Source organism: Alligator mississippiensis, chromosome 1, assembly GCF_030867095.1.
Source record: "Alligator mississippiensis isolate rAllMis1 chromosome 1, rAllMis1, whole genome shotgun sequence".
Lineage (NCBI taxonomy): Eukaryota > Metazoa > Chordata > Crocodylia > Alligatoridae > Alligator > Alligator mississippiensis.
This window is the reverse complement of record NC_081824.1, coordinates 31,948,098-31,969,136: the sequence shown is the minus strand read 5'-3', so window position 1 is coordinate 31,969,136 and position 21,039 is coordinate 31,948,098. Positions and strand designations below refer to the sequence as shown.

The following is a 21,039-nucleotide window of genomic DNA, read 5'->3' as shown; positions in this document are numbered from 1 at the left end:
CGCAGCAAGAAAAATACAAAACACACAGGTAACCCAGGTAGGTGTCAAATATAGTTTTTTATTATTTAGTTTTTTAAAAAGCCATGAGAAACGATACCTAAAGACCTACTTTATACTTGCTTTATAAAGCCTGGAGGATTTTGATATCCTCCATGTTATGGTAGTATAAGAGTGATGCTATAGCCATAATAGTCCAGAAATTATGCTAGAAGCAAGGATTTTGGTCCAATAAAAGATAACTCCCTAAGAAATCCTTGCCTCTATACAAAGCCTACTCAAAAGCTCACAAATGCTAGAGTTCAGGTTGCCTATGCAACATTAATAAGCTTTCTAATGGCAGGACATTCCGATACAATACTTGATTACATGCTCCCACACTATTTTTTCCAAAGACTAGTTTCTTATTCAATCCACATAACTGTGTTCAGTTATTAAGCAGTTATCCAGTATTTTTTTTCAACCTCATTATTTGGTATGGGGCCAGATACCCTTTTTATGTGCACACCAATTGACAAACATTAACAAATACACTCTCTCAATAACACTATGAGAGGATCCAAGGAGAAAAAACAGGAGAAACAGAAGAAAAACCAAGACACAAAGAGATTAGGGACAAAACAGAATATTAAGTTATGTATCCAATTTGGGACATCTACACAAGATTTCTGTAGGAAAAATACTATATGATGATTTAATTCACCAAGCAATTTTACAGGCCATTTTTATTACAGCATTTCCTAAATTAAAATGCAAAGACAAACAATCAAACAACATTATGTAGTTTGTGTTTATTTTAAATTAATTACATATGTTGTGAAAGTCATTTTTATCCTTTATAATAAAACTTTAAACAATTACGCACTGTGAGGAAAAAAATTAAACATTATTTCTGTGGAAAGATAGGGTACCCTGAAATATGAATGACAACAACATCAGGGCATATATTAATTCTGTAAGAAATATTTTCCCAAGATAATGTATTAGTGCCATCTGCTGGCATAGAGGACATAAATGTAAGGTTTACGCTATAAGACTGATTCACTTTGATACAGTGAAACTATAACTCTTAAGGTTAGTCTGATAGATACAGGACAAATGATCCAAGGATCCTACTAAGGAGGTGAGGTGTAATTTACCCCTAAAGTATGAATGGTGCTGTATGTACAATAGAGGTTTTACTACCATCATCATAATACTGAACCTGCACAAACTATTTAGCTACAATAAGTGATATGAGACTACATGATCATAGTAACTCTATTTCACTTCTTGACTTTGTGTCTCATGCATTTGTTTTACGGGTATAAATACTGTACTGCATGCTAACAAGAGGGCAGTGTACATCTGCCCCTATCAGAAGTAAAGGTGACTCATAAGTTCCAACTACTTTTCCAATTTAAATAACTGTAACAGCAGCACAAAAAATATGCTCTGTGGGGACTGTGGAAATCCTGTACCTAAACACATCTACCACAAAAGTTACAATTAAGCAACTCTGAAGACAGTCACCATAGCTAATTCCATCCCTCAAATAGTGAAGCTTCAGAAATGTTTACAAAAAAAAGAAAGCGCGCAACATGAGGATAAAGATGCCTTGCAAGAAAAACATTTCCAGATGATACAACATAAAGACAAAGGTATTCTTGCTTTTGCTCTGAAGCATTAAAAGCAGGGGCAGGCAAAACATGGCCCATCAAATGATTCTGTCAGGCCTCTGGCTGCTCCTCTGAAGAACTGTATGAGGTCTGTGGCTGCCCTGGCTTTTGGCACTTCTCGCTCTTCTCCCTTCCCCAGGCTGGAGCCCGCCCTGTCCCAACCCCCAGTCCCCAGTATACATTCCAAGGCGGGGGGTGCTGAGCTCCACTCCTGTATTAAAGCATAAAGACATCTTCATGCAAGCAAAATAATGGAGAGGCAGGGAAGGAGTGTTGACTGCATTCAGCTCTGGAACAGATTCTGTATTGCTGAAAACTCAAGTCTCAAATGAACATGAGACAGAATAGTTTACAAACCAGAATTCTATATAACAACCACAATGAGATTTAAGACATGGACAGGCAAATATCTGTTTTGTAAAATCCCTCTTATCAGGCATGAGTGAAGAATGGGGGGTGCCACGTATCTACAAATGCTGGTTACCTGAGGCCAGTGGTTTTTGGCCAGACACAAAGTATTGGGGGGGGGGGGGGGCCGGCGGGCTGCATGCAGAGCGGGGGGGGGAGGGGGGAGGAGGGGCATGGCAGTGGCCACACAGTGGCTACAGCACCCGGTGGTGGGCGGCAGTGGTGGCCACCACATGCAAGCTTTCCACCCTGCCCGCGGCCAGCCAGCCTGACAGAAATTCCAGTTAATGGAGTGTTCTGGTTAGTCAAATGCCAGAGAACAGGGATTTTACTGTATATAGATGTAAATTACACCAGGATCAGGAATAGGTAAATGTGCAGCTACCTCAGGGTATCATAAGCAACTAGCACATGGCTTGTTAACAGGTGGCAGAGGAGCAAATTAAAGCCTTTTTGTCATTACTTAACAGCTACTCTGGGACGGACACAGATAAAACCTATATCAGGATAACTTATGCTGGTACAGTTTTATCTTTATTCTTTCAGATCTGTCTCTCCACTACACTGGGCAAAATCACCTCAATTTACAGCAGGAATGGCCAACACACAACATGCATGCCACAAGTAACATGGGCAGCCTCTGTGATCAGTATGCAACAGATTGGGGAAGAAGCAGGGAACACAACAGCAGATAGTTGTGAAGGGACAAGTAGTAAGTCTTTTGCAATATTGTACAAGATGACAGTCTCATAAGTTGGCTAACTGGTTGAAAAATAACTCTGAGTAGTTATCTACCTATCCCAGAAAAGTTGGTCATTATACAAAGCCAATATAAATTACACTGATAATAACTGTTAATATGTCAAGACCCCCAATCAATTAGCATTGTTATAAGAAAATAAAAGTTGAATACCATAAAACAAACTTTGGTAGCTTTAACACGACTTAACCAGCCACACTTAAAGTAAAATCACCGGAAGGTTTAAATAGACACCCAGAATTCTTTTAATTTTTTTTTTTTTTTTAAGGTATATTATCAAATTATATATTACTTCCCTTTTAGAATGTTATTATCACTAGAATATACCACAAATTTGCTCATTGGGATAAGTACATTAAAGAGAAAAAAGGACTGTGCTAGCCAAAAGAAATAAAACAACCAGTAGATAAAAGAACGTACCATATGTTTACAGCGTACCTGCACTAACTAACAGCAAACATCACAAAAAAGTCAACATTTGCCAATAGTTAAAAGAAATCTTTTCAGCATAGAAGGGATAAAAAGCGTTGAAATTTCACATAGCACTGTTATAAAAAGTGAACATTTGTTAACAGTTAAGAGCAATCATTAACAATTTATACCAATGATCACCAAAACGTGATCTATGAGTGGGCCATAGCTCACATCATAGCTACCCCCTTGCAATTAAAAATTTAACAACTAAGAGTGAATGGTGATCTGCAATAAATTTTGAGGTCTGACAGTGGTCTGTTGATACTAAAAGTTTGGGAACCACTGATATAAGCCATTATTATAACAATGCTTACCTCTCATAAATGGTTTTTAAAGTCAGTTGATCTGGAACTCCTTCAGTCTCTTCCAAATACAGTATCAGCCAAGACGTTCTGTATGGCCACTGCTCTGTAAGGTTGATCCAACTAGCTAGTCTATCCCAGTTGAAAGTGATCTGATTTGCTCTCAACAAACGTCCTATAAAATAAAAAAGTGAGGGAGGTTAAACTTTACTTTTAAATGGCACAAACTTGTGTTGAACTTTATATAACAGATAAAAGCCTTATAATTCTCTAATAGCAGAAAGCAGAAAAATGTTCATGGTAGTTTAAAATTTAACATTATAGACCTAAAATAATTTCATTTCCCAAGTAATGTAATTTGCAAATTATACTACTTACAATAACAAGTCCTAGCTGATACCCGTCTCAATTTCAAACAACATCACAACTGTGAGCCTCAGCTGTAACAGGAAAATGGACAATAGCCATCCTGTTAGAGGTAAGAATTAGGATCCTACAGCAAAGCTTCATCACCAGGAAGACTGCTCACTGCCTGTCTGTTTTGCCCAATTTCAGCCACATTCTTTTGGCACCACGTTCAGGCCATTCAGAGAATCAAAAACAGCTAGAAGGGGCCTTTGCAAGTCACACCTAGTCCAACCCCTTGCCCAAGGCAAGATAATCCCACTCCAAACCATCCCATACAAATCCTTGTCTAACCAATTACTAAAACTACACAAAATTAACCCTGTTGCACAACTACAAGGCATAGCACCCTAACCTGCAACAAGTAAATCAGGGGGACAATGGCAGTCAGTGTTCTGCTGCTGTAAAGAGTTAATATATGTTCACAGGATCCAAGGAAGAGAGCAGGCAAAAACCCCACAGTCTGTAACAATCTGACCATGAGGTAAAATTCCTTCCTGACCCCAAACATGGAGATCAGTCTAACCCTGAGGCAAGACTCTCTAGCACAGGGGTGGGCAATTACTTGGGCCCCAAGGGGCATATAGGGAGTTTTACTGAGCTATCGTGGGTCGTATCAGCACCTCCCTTCCCAACCCCCACCAACTCTCCAAAACTTCATATAGGGCTTTGGTGGGCGATCCACTCCCTGCATGCCCTGCCCTGCCGGGGGACATGGCAGGGGATGTACGGTGGTTTGTGGAGAAAGTGTGTGCATGCAGGGAGGGGGGCAAGGAGGCTGTCTGGGAGCCAGCTGGGGGTGAGGGGAGGGAGTGGGAGACAGGGGGCATGTACAGCAGAGCTCACCCAGTCTGCAGCTGCCCTCCCACAGTGCTCTACACAGGACTGAGCCCTGCCCAAGGCAGCCCATGCAGTGCTCCTGCTCATATCTGCCAGCCCTGGTCCCAGCTCAGGCCCTGGTCCTGGCCAGCACACAACTTCTGGTGGGGCTGTTCTTCATGTGGCTGCAGCTGGCCAACTGCTGCTCTGCTCCCCTTGCCTCCAGAGCTGCAAGCTGAAGCCCGCTCTCCTGAAGCAGCACAGCAGGAATGGGAGTAGGACTCACCACTGGAGGCAAGGGGAGCAGAGCAGCATCTGGCTGGCTGCAACCGCACCAGATGCTTTGTGCGCTGGCCAGGGCCTGGGCCCAGGCTGGTGGCCTGTTCTGCTCCCTTTGCCTCCGGCTGCAGCTGCTGCTCTGCAGCTCTGGGCAGACACTAGAAACAGCCCTGCTGCAGCAACACTAGAAACAGCCCTGCCAGAAGCTGCATTCTGGTTGGGGCGCAGGCTGGTGAGCACTGGTGGGAATGTGGCACGGGCTGCCCAGCAGGACTAGGTGTGGCTCTGCTCTATGTGGAGCACCGTGGGGCAGCCACAGGCCAGACCCAGTCAGTTGGCAGGTTGTATTGTGCCCACTCCTACCCTAGCAGGAACCTCCCAGAAAGAGCACTGGCACTCCCCAGTCAAAATCCCGAGCCCTGGGTGGAGCCAATACTCAATGCTTCTGAGAAAGATGGAAGAAAAAAAAAAAATAATAATAATAAAATCACGCCAATCCTTGATCGCCCTCCTTCCACTCTCCCCAGCCCCTTGAAGGCTGGAACTGTGCCAGCCTGCAGAGAGCTCTCCGCAGAAGTGCAAAATCTATGCGTTTCTCTGTTAAAATGAAAAATCCGCATTTTTCTCAGGTAAAAGGGGAAATCCATGTTTTTTCCCCGTGGGAAGTGGAAAACCCAGATCCCTGGTTATTACATATTTTCAAGCTCTGACTGTATAATTGAATGGACCTTTTATGACATGATGGTTAATCTGCACTTGCACCCAGTCTAAATTAACTGCACAATGAACCAGTTTATCACATAATGCATTTAACCTGCAGAGGGGGCCTATGGGACTTCTATTAATTTAAAACACAGCAATTGCAAAAAATTCTAAGACAGTCTATGTTTGAGTTTGGAACATTTATTTTTCATATTGCCTTCGGGATGGGAAGCCATTGAATTTTTGGGCCACACTGGTTAGCACTCTAAAACAGTGATTTTACTTTAGAAAAAGGATATTAATACTTGGAAAGCTTGAGTTTTGACTTCCAAAATATCACTCAAAATGCCCAGCTTTTAGATTGGTCCTTTTGCAAAAAAAGTCTGCAAAAAAATAATTAAATCTCAACTTTGGATTCCCCCTCACACAGTAGACTCCTGTGATTCTTTTTATAACTGTATTACTGAAAGTACCATATTTTCCTAACATAGCACATAACTCTAAGAAAGACGCACACTTCGTTTACAGAAAGCAGAATGAAGATTTTTCCAGATATGGCTGAATGCTGACTTCAGGGGATCCTGATTGTGGCAGTAGTGGCTGTGGGAAGGATTAACACCATACCTGTGACCTTAAAAAGTGAACTTCACCACCCCCTTCCTCCCTGAGGCTGGCAGAGGAAGAAGCACAGAAGATATTTTGCAGTAATGCATTTCTGCTTATAATCCTCCACCCTTCTATTTCAGCAAAGAACAAACAGCTTCCCCACTTAAGGCATGCACACCAATTTGGGAAGGCTAATTTTTTGAAGAAAGGTGTGTGTAGTAGGCAATTAAATTTGGGTACACAGCTCACTCTAAGCACATAAGCACTGTAAAAACACCTCACTCTTGTAAGCGTCCTGCCATTTTAACCAAACAGTATGTCATAATATGTACTGTACCCACCATACACGTCATATCTACCTGTCACAGAAACAATATTGAGTAATCTTCTCATCGTCTGAGGACTGATATCGCTGAACCAGTCTTCTGTGACCAGAAGCTTGGTCAGATCAAAAGACATCTGGCGAGTAATAGTACGCTGCATCTGTCGCCTTCTGTAAGTATCCTGAATTTAAAAAGCAAAAATACTACTTAGCTTAATTAAATTTTATGTATTTAAATGACTTTTCACTTCAGGAACACAGGACTGGAAGGGACTTCCTACACCACTGAGTCCAGACCGCTGCATTTGGAGGAAATCATTTAACCAAGGATCCCCCAAAATCATCACTTAAAGCCTCAAATGCAAAGCACAAAAACACTGTGAAAGCCACACAGCAGTGCGGGCCAACCTTTCTGGAAGACATACCACAAATTAGCCATGTATCTTCCACAAGTGTCACTCTGATCCCCTTCCTCTGCCCAATCAATCCTCTGCTTTGCTTTCTGCTCTCTACTTCATGATCCCTGCCCAATCTGCTTGTTGACTTCCTGTAATATCTGATGCTGTGCTGCCTGTTCCCTCCTTGGTCTACCCCATGCCACACACAAAGGCTGTGCACACCATTTGTGACACTTGTGCTATAGACTGGCCACCCCTGCACTATAGTATATCATGTGTAATAGCAAGGGAAATGAGGTTACTGTCAATGCCCTGTCACTGGAATGGCTGATCAGTAATTGGCTGCTATAGGTTTTATATTGCAAAAGTTTATTAAAAACTGTGAAAATATTTTAATAGAAAAGAAAACTCTACAACAATCAACGAGCTGACCCACATTAGTAAAGTATAGTGGATCAGCATAGTATTTTGTAAGAACACCGGTTTTTTTTTTCTTATACTGTCTCTGCAAACAGCTAATACCTGCCAAATCTGAAGAAAATCACTTCCTTTAATTTTTAAAATTAAGGCCAAAAGGAAAAAAATAGCCTTTAAAATAGGCATACTGTAAGGTTGTATACTTCTTCTTCATGTAACAGAGAGGCACAAACCCTTCAGTACATAATCTCAGAGCGTCCACACAGAAACTGATATATAGAAAGCAGGGGAGAGATAGTAAACGAGTTCCATGACACTAGAAGCTCATTTCTGCTTTTGTAGTTAAGGAGTGAAAGAGTTCCTTTATTCTACTGCATACAGGACTGAAGGACTGTGAATCACTATTACAGGAGCTGTTCATCTCTACTGCTCAGGGTAAGGATTACATTATTTCTCTTTGTCTAGTTAAGGAAATTACAGAAAAGAGCAAGCAGGCTGAATTATGCCTAAGTGAAGTTCAGCATCTATACTGTTCCCAACTGATTAGCTTGCAGGACTCCTCACCCCATGCAACACCAATCAAGAAGTGCTAGACAGTACCAAGAAATCTACAAAGTAAATATGAATGTAAATCCTATTTTCTTTAAAGACTGCCCTTCCTCTTGTGTCATTTTAAAGTTTGAGATTAGCTAAGCACTCCAAACAACCACCTCCTGGATTTAAGCGTTTTAACAACTGAGTAAACTCAAACTGCCTTGACTTTTGGTAGAGCCAAAGTTCACTTATCTAAAAATCAGGCTCCCCTCTCCCCCACTTTGATTTGTTGTTTTGGAAGGATAGGCTTGAAAACTGTCTGAAGCTGACGTTGTAATAAGTTTATTTTAAAGTGGTTAAACAAAAGAAAAGTAGGTATATTACAAGCACTTCCCCTTCTACTTTTTTCTCACCCGTCTATTGAGAGCAGTTTTGCTGCCAAGTTTGGTCATCTCTCCAAGGCTATTCTGAGAAACCCTTCTGTCAACTTCTTCATGAAATCCTAAAAGAAGGACATTTTCCTGTTAAAAATATGTATATCACTCTAGTATACATGTTTATTCCAACAAGTAAACGTATTTGTAATAAATAATGAAATATTTGCAAAAGATAGTTGCAAAATGCCACATTCTTACAAAGATTAAGAATGTGGTTTTGAGCTCATTTATTTTATGACCTGGCTATGTCTTTTGTACAGCACAACCTTACCTGCATTATCTGAATATGGAACATCTCCATTGGTAGTTGCAGCAACCATCAGCTTTTTTGCACTACTGAGACCACGACTGTTAAGAAAAACAGGCAAATGGACTATATTTCTCATGTAATCATGTCCATTTATGTTTGAATCTCGTAGCACACTATTTAGATTCTGGTTAATTGCCTTTATAATGATGTGTGGGTCACTTGCAAAAATAGCAATAAATGGTCCTTTTGAAAACAGGACTCGTACCTGCAATAAGAAAAAAGTAGACTGTGAATTGTTGTTTCTGTGTACAGTTAAAATGTCTTTGCATTAACATTGTACACTAATTTTGTTCTGGTAAGTTCAGAAAACAAAGGATGTAAGAACATGCTTTTTCTATATTACTTCTAAGTAAGTATCAGAATATAAGCAATTTTAATGAGAAGTGGTTACATTATATGGTATCCAGAGAATAGTATGATATATACCCCAAAATTGGGTATACCTGATATACACCCAAAAATTGAAAGTTAATTCTTAACTTCTGAACACTTCTCATTTAAAATCTATTTAATTTATATATTCGATATATGAAAAGCAGGGGGAAAAAATCCTTCTTTAACAAAAGGGGCTAGTGAAGATCATACCAATGTGATCTGCTGATTTTGAAAGACTACATTAACACTAATGTGTTTAGTCTTGCATCATTTCTAGGACTTGCTGATAAGCTAGTATAAACTGTTATAGCTTCTACTGGAGCTAGGACAACCTGTATCAACTAAGGAACAACCAGTGAAGGTAAGGTCATCTCTACAAAATTATCAGACTCACTGTGTCTAGCATCTGAAGAACTTTGTCCTGTTCGCAAGCATCCAATCCATCAATGATTACAACAAGCCTTGTCTGATTCTGAGTGAAGCTATCAATGGTTTTTGCCATTTTGGCCATCAGTTCCACTTCACATTTCAGAACCTATTAAAAATTTAAAACAAAGGAAGACATTCAATAGAATGATCATAAACTAAGAAAAAGTGGCCAACTTCTGTTGTAATGAGCTTTTTATAAGTCATCTTTTACTAAGATTACTACCAAGGCCAATAAAACCATTAATTAAGCATGAAGCACTGAAAAGTTAAGTCATATGCAATAGAATTGAAGGGAATTAAGCTAAATAACCCCTACAAAAGGAATACAAAGTTTCTTTTTTCTTGTGTTTTTTCTCCCAACTTAAGTAGGCTATCATATTCTAATTTTTTTTAATATTCAATCCTAAGATTTGTTTTAAGATATACTTGTTTTAAGACTATATTTTTTCAATTCTAAGACTTGTTCTAAGATATATTTTTTCAATATATCAATTCTAAGACTTGTTTTTAATATTCAATTGGAATGGAGCATTAGATGAAGAGAGTGGAGGTACAGCTCTTAATGGATATGATATTGTCTGTCACAGATTGTGAACGGGAAATTATTTACAACTATCAAAGCCTTGCAAGTGTGATAACTTTTGTAATTAAGGTTGTGTTTTTATTTAATCATAATTCTATTTGAGACTCCAGCTTTTACCACGCTATACAGACCATTTAGATAATTTATTGTCCTGCATTTTGTCCTTCTACTACGAAGTAAAAATTGCAAACCAATAATGTATTCAGCCAATCAAGCTGGCTGATTAAACAGATCATATGTAGTTGCTGTAACTCTGGGAACAAAACTTGTCATAAAGTTTACCAGGCTTGGCTTGATAAAGCCTTGTTTTATAAGAATTGCAGTACCCTTTATGATTCATCACACCACACTTACCTTCATAAACCCTTCACTTTTCAGCTTGTGAAGCTTGGAAGCAGCATTATGAAGACGTTTCCTCTGGGAATTCAAGACTGAATCTATTACTTGCCACCATGTACGACAGTTCAAAATAAAGGCCAAACCGACAACACATGCAACTGATATCAGTATAGCATTCACAGTCATGTTCTTTGGATCTATGTTAAAAATGGCCAGCAATGTGATCCCAGCGATAATGCAACTCAATATGAAGAGGAAGATAACAAAGGATGGGAGACAACAAGTTTTTTTCCATTTCTTTTTACCTATAAAACAAAAATATTTGAAGTTATCCATCTGTAAAATTTATGTGCAACTTGATACAAAATGTATTAACTTGAGCAGTTTGTGAGAGAATCAAGTTAAACAAAAATATATGCTTATATGCGATTAAGTCTGAACAATGACATACAAATCTGGAAAAATTCTTCCAACATAAGCCGTATCCATCCTGATTTTCAGTTTCCTGTTTCTGTCGTCTCAAGAAATCCATATTGAATGTAGGTAATCTTTGTGAAACGTTTGATTGTCTCCACTTCACCCAAGAACTTTCTGCACTTGTCAAAGTCAGGAGAAGAACTTTACAGTCATTAACCATGAGGTAATTAGGGCCTGGATAGCTAATTTCAAGTCAGTGGAGGGACAAGAAAGACTATTTTAGATACACTGTGCAAAAATAACCTGCAAGATTAATATCCAGCTTCATGAGGACTGAAATAGGGATTCAAGTAGAAGGTAACTCCCAAGTTCCAGATCTAAGTGTCAGGCAGGATGAAGCTGGCCACAGAGATGAAGAAAGGAAAAGGAGAGAAGGCACATGGAGAATATAACTGAATGGAGTAAGAACTGGGTTGCTTTAGCTGGCAGACAGGCAACCATAAAAAGAAATGCCTGAAAAAAATCAGCTGTTTTTTGAGTTTTTCCAGAGATAGCAGGTGGGGAGTAGAGGGATAAATTTGAGTCAGACAAAAGGTGGCAGCTGAATGTTTATTTGTGAATAAGATTACAGAGATGAAGCGTAAATGGAAAAGAGAAAAAAAACCACCTAAGAACAGAACCTTTCAATATTTGCACCGAAAGCCTAAGGATGAAAAAATGGGCAAGATCCTCTGAAGGATAAATTAAAGAAGCACTTGCGGCAGGTGGGAGAAGGGGGGGAGAGAGAGAGAGAGAGAGAGAGAGAGATTGGGTTACCATATTTACTCACATCCTACACCCACCTTATGTCCTGCTTTTCTGCCCAGAATAGAAACATGGAGACACTAAGGTGGCTGCTGCTTCTTTTCCTTCCCCTTTGACCCCTCGCTTCCCCCACCCCGAGCAGCCACATGAGGGGAAGGATGGAGTCTAGTCTTCAGCAGCAAATACAGTTTTAATCCTTTCATAGCTGAACTGGAATAGGGACAGAGCCTAATCTTTAGCTCATTCCCTCTCCTTTTCCAGCTCAGGCAAAAGCAGTCAAATCAGGTATGAAAGGGTTAAAACTATTTTTTGCCTGAGCAGAAAGAGGAGGGGGAGCAGGCTGGAGATTAGGCTCCGTCTCTATTCCATGCAGTCATAACTCTAGAATTTTGTTTTCATCCTGCCTTCCCCAAAATAAGGTGTTTCTCTTATTTAGAGTTGTGTGGTATATTATAAAATACAGTACTAGGAAAGGACAAAGTCAAAGTAGTCAAGGGAGAAAGCATGTTAATTGTGTCAAAGTTGGCTAACAGGTCAAGAAGGATGAAGATAAAGTACAGGGTCTGAGTTTTGAGTTGGAAGAGGTCATTAGAGACTTTAGTGAGAACAATTTAACTTGCATACAAAGGACAGAAATCAGACTAATAAATGTCTAGGATGGAAACTATAGATAAACAACACCAGACAGCAATTTCTATGAGAGTGCTTGATTTGTCTAGCAATAAGACAGAATGATAGTAGTTGGGGAAGCAAGTGAAGTCAAGGTTGGGTTCTTTCAGGATTAAAGATACTAAAGCGTGCTTCTACCGTAATAAGAAAGAGCCATAGCAAAGCAGCAGCACATAAGAGTTTCCTCAATGCCTAGTAAGTTCATCAACTAAATGAAGAAAACTAAAGCTGAATTCAGACAAAATAGAAAAAAAATGTTTGCATTGGATTGAGAAGCATTCAGAGAAACATGTCTTCACAACATCCTATTCTACCATGGATATATTCCCCTCTGCATGTTAAGTCAATTACCAACTTTAAAGCCCTTTTACAATCCTCTTAGTTCCTGGACATTCAAATAGCTATTACTGAAAAAAGACCACCATCCGCCATCTGTGGGAGGTCAGAAATATCCACCCACTCTGAACATCACCTTAGCGCCCTTTCCTCTGAACTTGTCAGAGGAGGGAGTTTAACTGCAAAGGAAAATAACTTCAGTTCAAGACAGACTGCTACCTGCATATATATAATTTTTGTTGATAACAATCCTTTAAAGAGTTCTTTTAAGAAACTATGAGTTGCCTGCACAATGTATGGAGTAGAAAGATTATAAAAGGTGAAATAGTTCTAAAGGACTTTTCTCCCCACAGATAAATGGAAGTAGTCAGAGCATAAGTCTTTCATATTAATTCCTGTCACCTCTAACTTATAGTTTAGATAAAATATATACAGTGTGTGAAAAAACAGAACAATTTTTATGAGAGTAATAAAATGGAATAATCAGAAAGGTCATACAGGTAATAAATACCTTGTGTATCTTCTGTCTTGAACACTCGAAAAAGCCTTGTTGCTAAGAAACCAAATTCCCTTTCACATGCATCAGAAAGGGTAGCAATCATTTCAGCCAATGAAGTTTCTCCTCCTACACTGGACAGTCTATTGTAGTCAGTAAACAGAAATCTGAAACACCAGGAAAAGAACATGTAATTTTAAATCAATTTTGGCTAGCAGAAATAAAAGTCTCCTGTGCCTCTTCAACTGAAGAATGCCGCTCAAAAGGGGCAAAACAATAACCCTGTAACCATTTAATTTAGGATTATTCACAGAAGATGTTTCACTGATGTTAGTGTTTTAATCTTTTTCCTCTGCTGCATCCCATCTCCTTTCCAATCTTTCATTTGCTCTTATCACTCCTCCCATTTCTTATAATTTTCACATTTCAGTGTCTCAGATGAAGATATTACAAATATAATAGTTTAAAAGCAATTACTTTAAATTATTAACATGCAAGGTTCTCTCACACGTATGCAATATGAAAAGCATCAGTGTTTCAGCAGTTACATGCTCTATTAAAAAGGCACAGGAATAATAAAAAGTATGAAATTCCTATATCACAAGAAAAATAAATACTAAAGCATAAATCCAAACAGTCACAACCTAAATTCAAGGACTGTTCACTTTACTGGAGCAGACACAATGAGACTTCGCATACACTAATATTAGCCCCTCAGTATAATAAGCTTTACCAGTAATCAGAATTACATCTTGTATCTTATACTACATTCAAATACATAGTACATATAAGAATGGGATGCTCTTTGAAAAAAATAAAGTTAAAAAAAAATTCTGAAGAAAAAGCTAGTCATACTGTTGCATGTTTCAAGCGATGTCAATGTGATCGATTTTAAATGCTTTTACGCTTTTCCTAGTGACAGCATCATCTTCACACAAAAAATCTGACTTTACATTGATTTTGTTACCTTGATTCCATGCCAGAACCAAATAGTTTTTAGAAAGAAAATAACTACACACGCTTAAATGTTCCTACTGTATGCAATATGATACCAATGTGAAAATGAATTATTTAGGAAAAAATCTCTAACCTAACAGGTAAAGCTTTAGTGGTTTGCTCCGGTAATTCTGGTGGGTTTACAAACATCAGTTTGAGAAGTAGCTCTAAGTATCCAATGTGTCTTGCCAATCTTGTACTCAACACCCATGCCCAGTTCCAGCTCTCTCCTTCTCTTTGGCCACCAAAATAAATCACAGCTGTATTAAAGAACATTAAAAAAAAATCAAGTTATAAAAAATTAAACAGGTAAGACCTTAATACTTCTCAAAACTTAGAGCTGTTGAAGCCAAGTAGCTTATCTACAGCACATAGCATTGTTTTCTTCTGTCTAGTATCCAGATTTTTTTGTAAGCAGTTAATTCAGGCTTTACAAATATAAGTACAAGGTTACACTGAACAACGGATCCCTGGAGCAAATGAAAAGCAGCATTTAAGGGCTCTAAAGGTGACTCTATTCAGTCTTTGTTGGCAAACAGGGCACTAACTGTAATTTAAGCACCAAGACAAAGGTAAAGCAACAAACCACAGGTGGCTCTGGCCACAGACAGATGTTACAGTTCTACCAGGAGAACCACAGCTCTCCCAGTAGAAAACACAAGTGTACAGGCATTCACACAGTTTCTCCCAGAACAAAATGACTTTTCCAGGAGAAAAACAACCCCTCTCTGACCTACTAGAGGTTGCTTCTGGTAAGGTTTTCCTGGGAGAATGAGCACCTTTAGGACTTCCCCGCCACCGTCCGACTCCTCCTGGGGACCGAGAGGAGTCAAACAGCAGGAAAATGCTACCCCACCTTCCAGTGAGCAGGACCACTTAGGTCTGAGAACGGAGGGTCAGGGGTGAACTAGAGAGAAGCTGCTACTCATATCCTCTTGGTCCAGGGAGATACCAAGCAGTGGGGAAAGGCTCCCATGCCTTCCACAGACCAGGCTCACCCTGCCCCAGAAAAGATGTGGAAAGCAGCTGCTCCCACCCCTCACATAGACCTAGGGAGCAAGGGAAAGGAGGAACAGTGAATCAATGCTTTCCACATTGGAGTCCCTAGTGTGAAGAGGAATTCTGCTGAGCAGCTTAGGCACAAGCAAGGAACAGCTGCTGCTTGCTCCCTCCCTGGTCCTCAAACTGGAGTCCCCAGTCTAAGGAATGGCTGGGCAGAGGTTGCCAGGCTGCTCCTCCACTTGGCTCCCAGAGACATGGAGCAGAGCAGAGGAGCAGCTGCTCATTGCTCCCTCCTAGTCCCCAGACCAGGATCCCCAGGTTGGGGAAAGGGCAAGGGGCTTTGACCTTTTATTCCCTTCCCAGATCAGTCTAGGAGAAGGGCTCCCTTCCCAGATCAGTCTAAGAGGTTCTACGAGAAGCTGTCACTGCTTCCTGTCTCTTCCCCCAAAGCTTAAAATCTGTGCAGTCTACATTTGAGGAAGCTGGGTTATAATAACGTTATTATTAAATTGTACCCAACTGTTATGATTCTAGAATAGTATGTCCAGAACAGCGATTCAGTTAACTCAGAAGTGTAGCAATTATGATATCTGGTATGTATAACTGTCAATTTAGCACCCTTCCTTTCTAGGAAACATGCAAGTTATAATTCAATTCACTGATATGAATTAGTAAAGTAATACTGACTCATCATGTCAAGAGTTTTCATAAAAACGTAAGTGCCATAATTGGTCAGACCACGGGTCCATCAAGCCCAGTATCCCATTGCTGACTATGGCAAGTAGAAGATGCTTTAAGAGCAGGGGGTGCAGCCACTGGATCCAGCCTGGATGTGTGGGGATTTAGCAGCAGAAGGCTTTGGCTGAAGGTGCTCTCTCCATGCCACTTGAGGATGACTATTGGCAGTGTCCATCTGCTGATTTCTGACCCAGGATGCATCATTCCAGCCCACAGCCAAAAAAAGTTGCCTACCCCTGCTTTAGAGGGTAAGTATATGAATAAGCTATGTCTAAAGTGACTTATCTCTGATGTCCTCCCTGGTATCCAACAAAAATGTCAGAGGATGCATCCATGATTGTTCTATTAAAACTCACAGAACAATTCTTATTCACAGATTTTACATGACTGGATGGGCCTCAACTGAAAAGGTATGTGGTTTCATGCTAACAAGTTAGGGATCAGATTCACCAGTACATGAGGGCTGCTTCTTCCTGCTCCATAGATGCAACTTTAAATGTAACTGTGATTATTGAACAGTATGTCGTAACAACATATCAAGCTGTTCAAATCTAATTAGATACTTTCCTATGTCATGGCATCACTACAAGGTAGAGTTAAAGTGTAAAGGGCAGAAACGTACAAATCATTCAAATAACCTTAAAGTATTTAGGCTTTTTGAAGTTATATTGGCTTTTTGTAAAAAGTTCTTGGTTTATAGTATACAGGACAGCTGTAACATTTTATTAATATTTTATTATTAAATTATTGATATATACATTTTAGCACATTACGTTTTAAATTAGTTTAACCATTTTAAATATCACATTATTAACATTAGTAAATGTTAATACATTACAATGAATTAAAATATTTTTAGTAAATTGGAATTTCCATATATGACCTTTATTTAGCAAACAGAATCCTATACTTTTAAAACTTTGCCAGTACCTGGATCATGAGAGCTTTTATTAAACATATTCTGATTCAGAATCAAAAGGACATAAATATAAATTATGGGAGCTGATTTAATGATTTTTTTCAGTTATTTTTAGATCCACACTACTAAAGCTAAACGTGTTAATTTCTGTCCTTTCTATGCTTATTCCTTTTTATTTTTATTACCTCATCCAAAACAATTCAAAAGAAAATTTCAGTTTTAACTTTGTATTACACAGAGATTCTTCAGTTTTCTGAAGTACAGAATTTACTTATAAAAAGAGAAAAAAGAATTCTAAAGAGAGACAAGTAAATGACTTACCAAAAAATATATATAGAACTGCTAACAAACTCAGTGCCACTGCTATTCCAAGCTTAGTGTCCACTGTGAAAGCAAGCAATAAACCCAGACCTCCACAGACCATGAGTGTAAGGAATACAATAAGCCAAGAGAACTGGAACAGAGGTTCAATCTGCTGTCCTGCAAAAGTTTTCATTTCATCTAGAAAAGAAAAGCATGTAGAGAAATAACATAAGTTTGCTAAACTTTAGAAGTCAGGAAAACCACCTATCTTAAAAAAAAACCTACCATACTGTTTATGTACAAATTACCCGAACATTTCCTGCTATGCCGATTACTCACAATAATAATCGTTATTGTACCCTGAACCTTCTAAACTCTGGTGCCAAAAATTAAGGCTCCATCCAAACAATCCTAAAGTCGTTCTAGTTATAATAATGTCTAAACACAAATGATTCTTACAGATCTTCTGATTTTCAAAATGGACAGAAAGTTTCCTATCTGCCAAAACCATGCCATAAGCAAAGCAAATCTCCTTCAACATATATTCATAGCATTATAACAAAAAAAAATCATCTCACTCCTATCTAGGAAATTGTGTTATCACCCTGGTAATATCTACCATAGTATAAAATCACGTAAAGCAGAGGTGCTCAACCTCCAGCCCGCAGGCTAAATGAGGCCTGCAGAGCCATTGCATCTGGCCTACAGGGCTCCCCAATTTTGATGATGGTGGACCAGTGGCCAATAGTACAGCCACCCACCCCCATTGCAAATGCCCACGTCCTGTGAACCTGTTGGAAGCCATTCCCCACCCCCTTTCCCTGCAGGGCCAGGCTAAGCTCCCCCTGCCAACCTCACCAGCAAGACTGGGCTACACCTCCACACACACACAAGGCTGGGCCACTCCCACTTCCCCATATGGAGCTAGGCCATGCCCCCTTTTCCCTGGGGGACTGAGTTAAGGTCCCTTCCCCGTCCTCCCCTCCAGAGGCCAGGTCACATCCCTCACCCCCCAGAGGGGGCAAGTGAAGTCCCCTTTACCCCTTGATGGGCCAGGCTCATGCCAGGCTGCCCACTCACCCACTGCAAGGACAGACAGTGGCCGCCGCACTGGTCCCAGGCAATGGATCAGAACCACCATCCAGCTTGCAGACAGACCAAGCATAGCCCATCTGGCCCAGGTGTAGCATGAACTGAACTAATGTAGCTGATGTTAACAGAGTATAATAGTAGCAAACTGTAACCATGTTAGTCTTGTTCTGTAAGTAACTTGAAAACTCCATTTTGTATTCTTTTGCAAAGTGAATGAATTCTGCATGCCCTTTATGTACGGGTGTATGTGAAAGGGTGAATGGTGAGAGAATGGCATAGAAACAGGAAAAGAAGATTTAACTGTGTTTGTAAGCAACAAGGTGCCAAATGTGTTAGTTACCAGTCAGTAATCTAATTAATAGATGGCTGAAGAATCCCTTTGAGGCCTAGGGCACAAAGGAGATAATGAGGAGCAGAAATGCACACATCCCGCCAGATGGGCAGCAAGGACACTCCAAGGCTGAGATACCAACTTTTACGACCAAACTGACCTCGGGCTGAGATAAGCAGAAGATGGATGAGGAACAAGTGCAAAAACAGAAATTGGGTATGGAAAAACCCCAAAGTGCAAAACAAAGGATGCCAATCCCCATTAAAGAGAACTCTGGAATATACCGGGTTGAGTGAGTCTCTCAACTGCTGCTTTCTTTGGAGCACAAACATGTCTGTTCACCCCGCTCCAGCCTGCTATCTGCATCTTCTCTCAATAGGCCTGGACCAGCCACCCAGTACTCCTATTGAACAACTGCTGCTGGTAACTATAATATTTGAATGGAATTGTTGTTTTGTGTTTGCATATGTCTGAGTGTAATGATGTGTAGGATGATTTGTGTGCGTCTGTATGAGTGGTGTGTCCGAACCTCTACATCTAATTCATGTAATAAATAAACACAGCATTTTGCCTTATCCCCCTTTGTAAGGTCTTGCTCTTGATTTGATAAATTGGTAATTCAAAATAACACATGGAGGAAAAAAGTTGAGCACCACTGATATAGAGTTAAGTATTTATGTCTGTTTTTCAATTCAGTTTCATTTAAACAAGAATTTCTTCAAAATGTATTTAGCAAGAGGTGTTAAGGTCATGATCTAGAAAGTGACTAGGGAACACAGCAAAGATGGAGAGTAGAGTTCTCTTAAAAAGGAATAGGTATTTCAGCCAACATTGTGCAATGCTTTGATTATGAATGAGGGAATTAAGTGAATGGATGTAGTTATTGTGAATTAATAAGTGATCAGAAACCTAGAAATTGCAAGAAAAATGATGCAAGATTCAGTGGTTGGGCAACAGAATAATTAATTAAATTATATTACAGTAATATATCTTGGAAGATAGTATTTAAACTTTTTATGAGTTATATTAAAGAATTTCAGAAGATAGTTAAGAATTCAACCTGAAAATCTCAATGGGAAGCAGCAGTGAAACTCTTATATAGGCTGTCTACTTGCTTTACACATTCAACGTTACACAAGTTTTTAGGAACCTACTTAATTTGCAGTGTTGTGGATTTGGCAGAGCTGCAAAAATTCATGACTGTCCACAAAATCTACAAAATTAACAAAAATTGAATAAAAATAAAATGCCGGCTTCCCAATGGCAGCCAGTGGTCCTTGCTGCCAGGACAGGAAGGCACGGGCCAGGGTGTAGCATGATGCGCAGCAGACAAGATGGCAGTTGTCCCTTTGTCCCTCCTCCCCTCACTGAAGCCTTGTCACGAATCAGTGCCAAAGGGCAGGGCTGCTGTGAGCGGGCCATGAAAACCCCTTTGCCTCACTGAAATTTAAGTAGATCACTACAAATCATACATGTATTAGAATGGGAAATGTGAATTAGTGGCCTTTACTCAAACAGTGCTTTCAGCTTTGTTGTCATCTCTAGACTCTAACAGCTTACATAAGGAAGCCCAGGATATGGTAGAGGAAATCCAAGAAGACTCCAGGTGCAGACAGAAGTGACAATTTATCCCCAAACCAACAGTAAACTTCGGTTTGGTCTGGGATAATGCAGTAACTCAGAGCGCTCTGCAGAAATCCTTCTGAGTTATAGCTAGGAGCTCCACTTCTGTCTGTACCCTTGGAGCAGAGCTGTCCAACTGGCAACCCACAGGCGGACCATGAAACGTTAAGCTGTAGCCCCTGGGCTCTCACCCAGGTGTTGCTTTCCCCTCCCTCTCCTGGCTTCCATTTTCTGCACCTGTCCCAGTAGTGTGGTAGGAGTTGAGGATGATTCTAGGACCGTGTGGGCACAGAGTGCAGAAGGCGGGTCATGGGAACATAGCGCGGTGGGGAAAGGCCAGGGGGGAGGGGGGGGGCGGAAGGGGGGGAAGCTACACCACTACATGCTGCAGCTGGAGGTGCCCATGCGGTGTGTAACCAGAGGTCTGTGCCCTTTGCTGGTCTAGCCTGCACAGCATGCAAGCCACACTCCTCTGCGCTTTGGGCAGTGTGGCCTCTGGCTGCTTAGAAGCTGGACAGGCCTGACTTAGGATACAAACAAATGTAACACTTAAACCAGAAGTACACAGATATACTCTACAAGCCTGCTGAACCTGTTAAATGATGAACTGGAAAAAATCAAGCACTCTTTTGATCAAGTTTACTGTGAACCGAGTCAGTGTTATGTGTAGACAAAGTACTTCATGGGTGTGGTTGGTCCTCCAGCCATTCCTCGCCACCTCCTCTACTGCAACTGGCCACTCTGGTACACAACACCCCT

The 21,039-nt window shown here is 40.2% G+C and overlaps 1 protein-coding gene across 3 annotated transcripts in view; it reads right to left on the bottom strand.

The window, feature by feature from the left end:
• The window catches only part of KIDINS220 (kinase D interacting substrate 220), a 128,214-nt gene that overhangs the window by 62,436 nt on the left and 44,739 nt on the right, over positions 1-21,039 (bottom strand). For 2 of the 3 annotated variants that reach the window (XM_014597319.3, XM_019492695.2), the window contains exons 14-22: positions 17,253-17,432; positions 14,367-14,532; positions 13,292-13,443; positions 10,570-10,859; positions 9,598-9,738; positions 8,790-9,033; positions 8,495-8,583; positions 6,770-6,914; positions 3,612-3,774 (exon numbers count right to left, since the gene is read on the bottom strand). In XM_014597319.3, the coding sequence (XP_014452805.1) occupies positions 3,612-3,774; positions 6,770-6,914; positions 8,495-8,583; positions 8,790-9,033; positions 9,598-9,738; positions 10,570-10,859; positions 13,292-13,443; positions 14,367-14,532; positions 17,253-17,432 (1,570 nt within the window). Of the gene's footprint in view, positions 1-41; positions 1,867-3,611; positions 3,775-6,769; positions 6,915-8,494; positions 8,584-8,789; positions 9,034-9,597; positions 9,739-10,569; positions 10,860-13,291; positions 13,444-14,366; positions 14,533-17,252; positions 17,433-21,039 lie in introns of those variants that run through there. The other variant, XM_059729785.1, reaches the window with a different exon arrangement.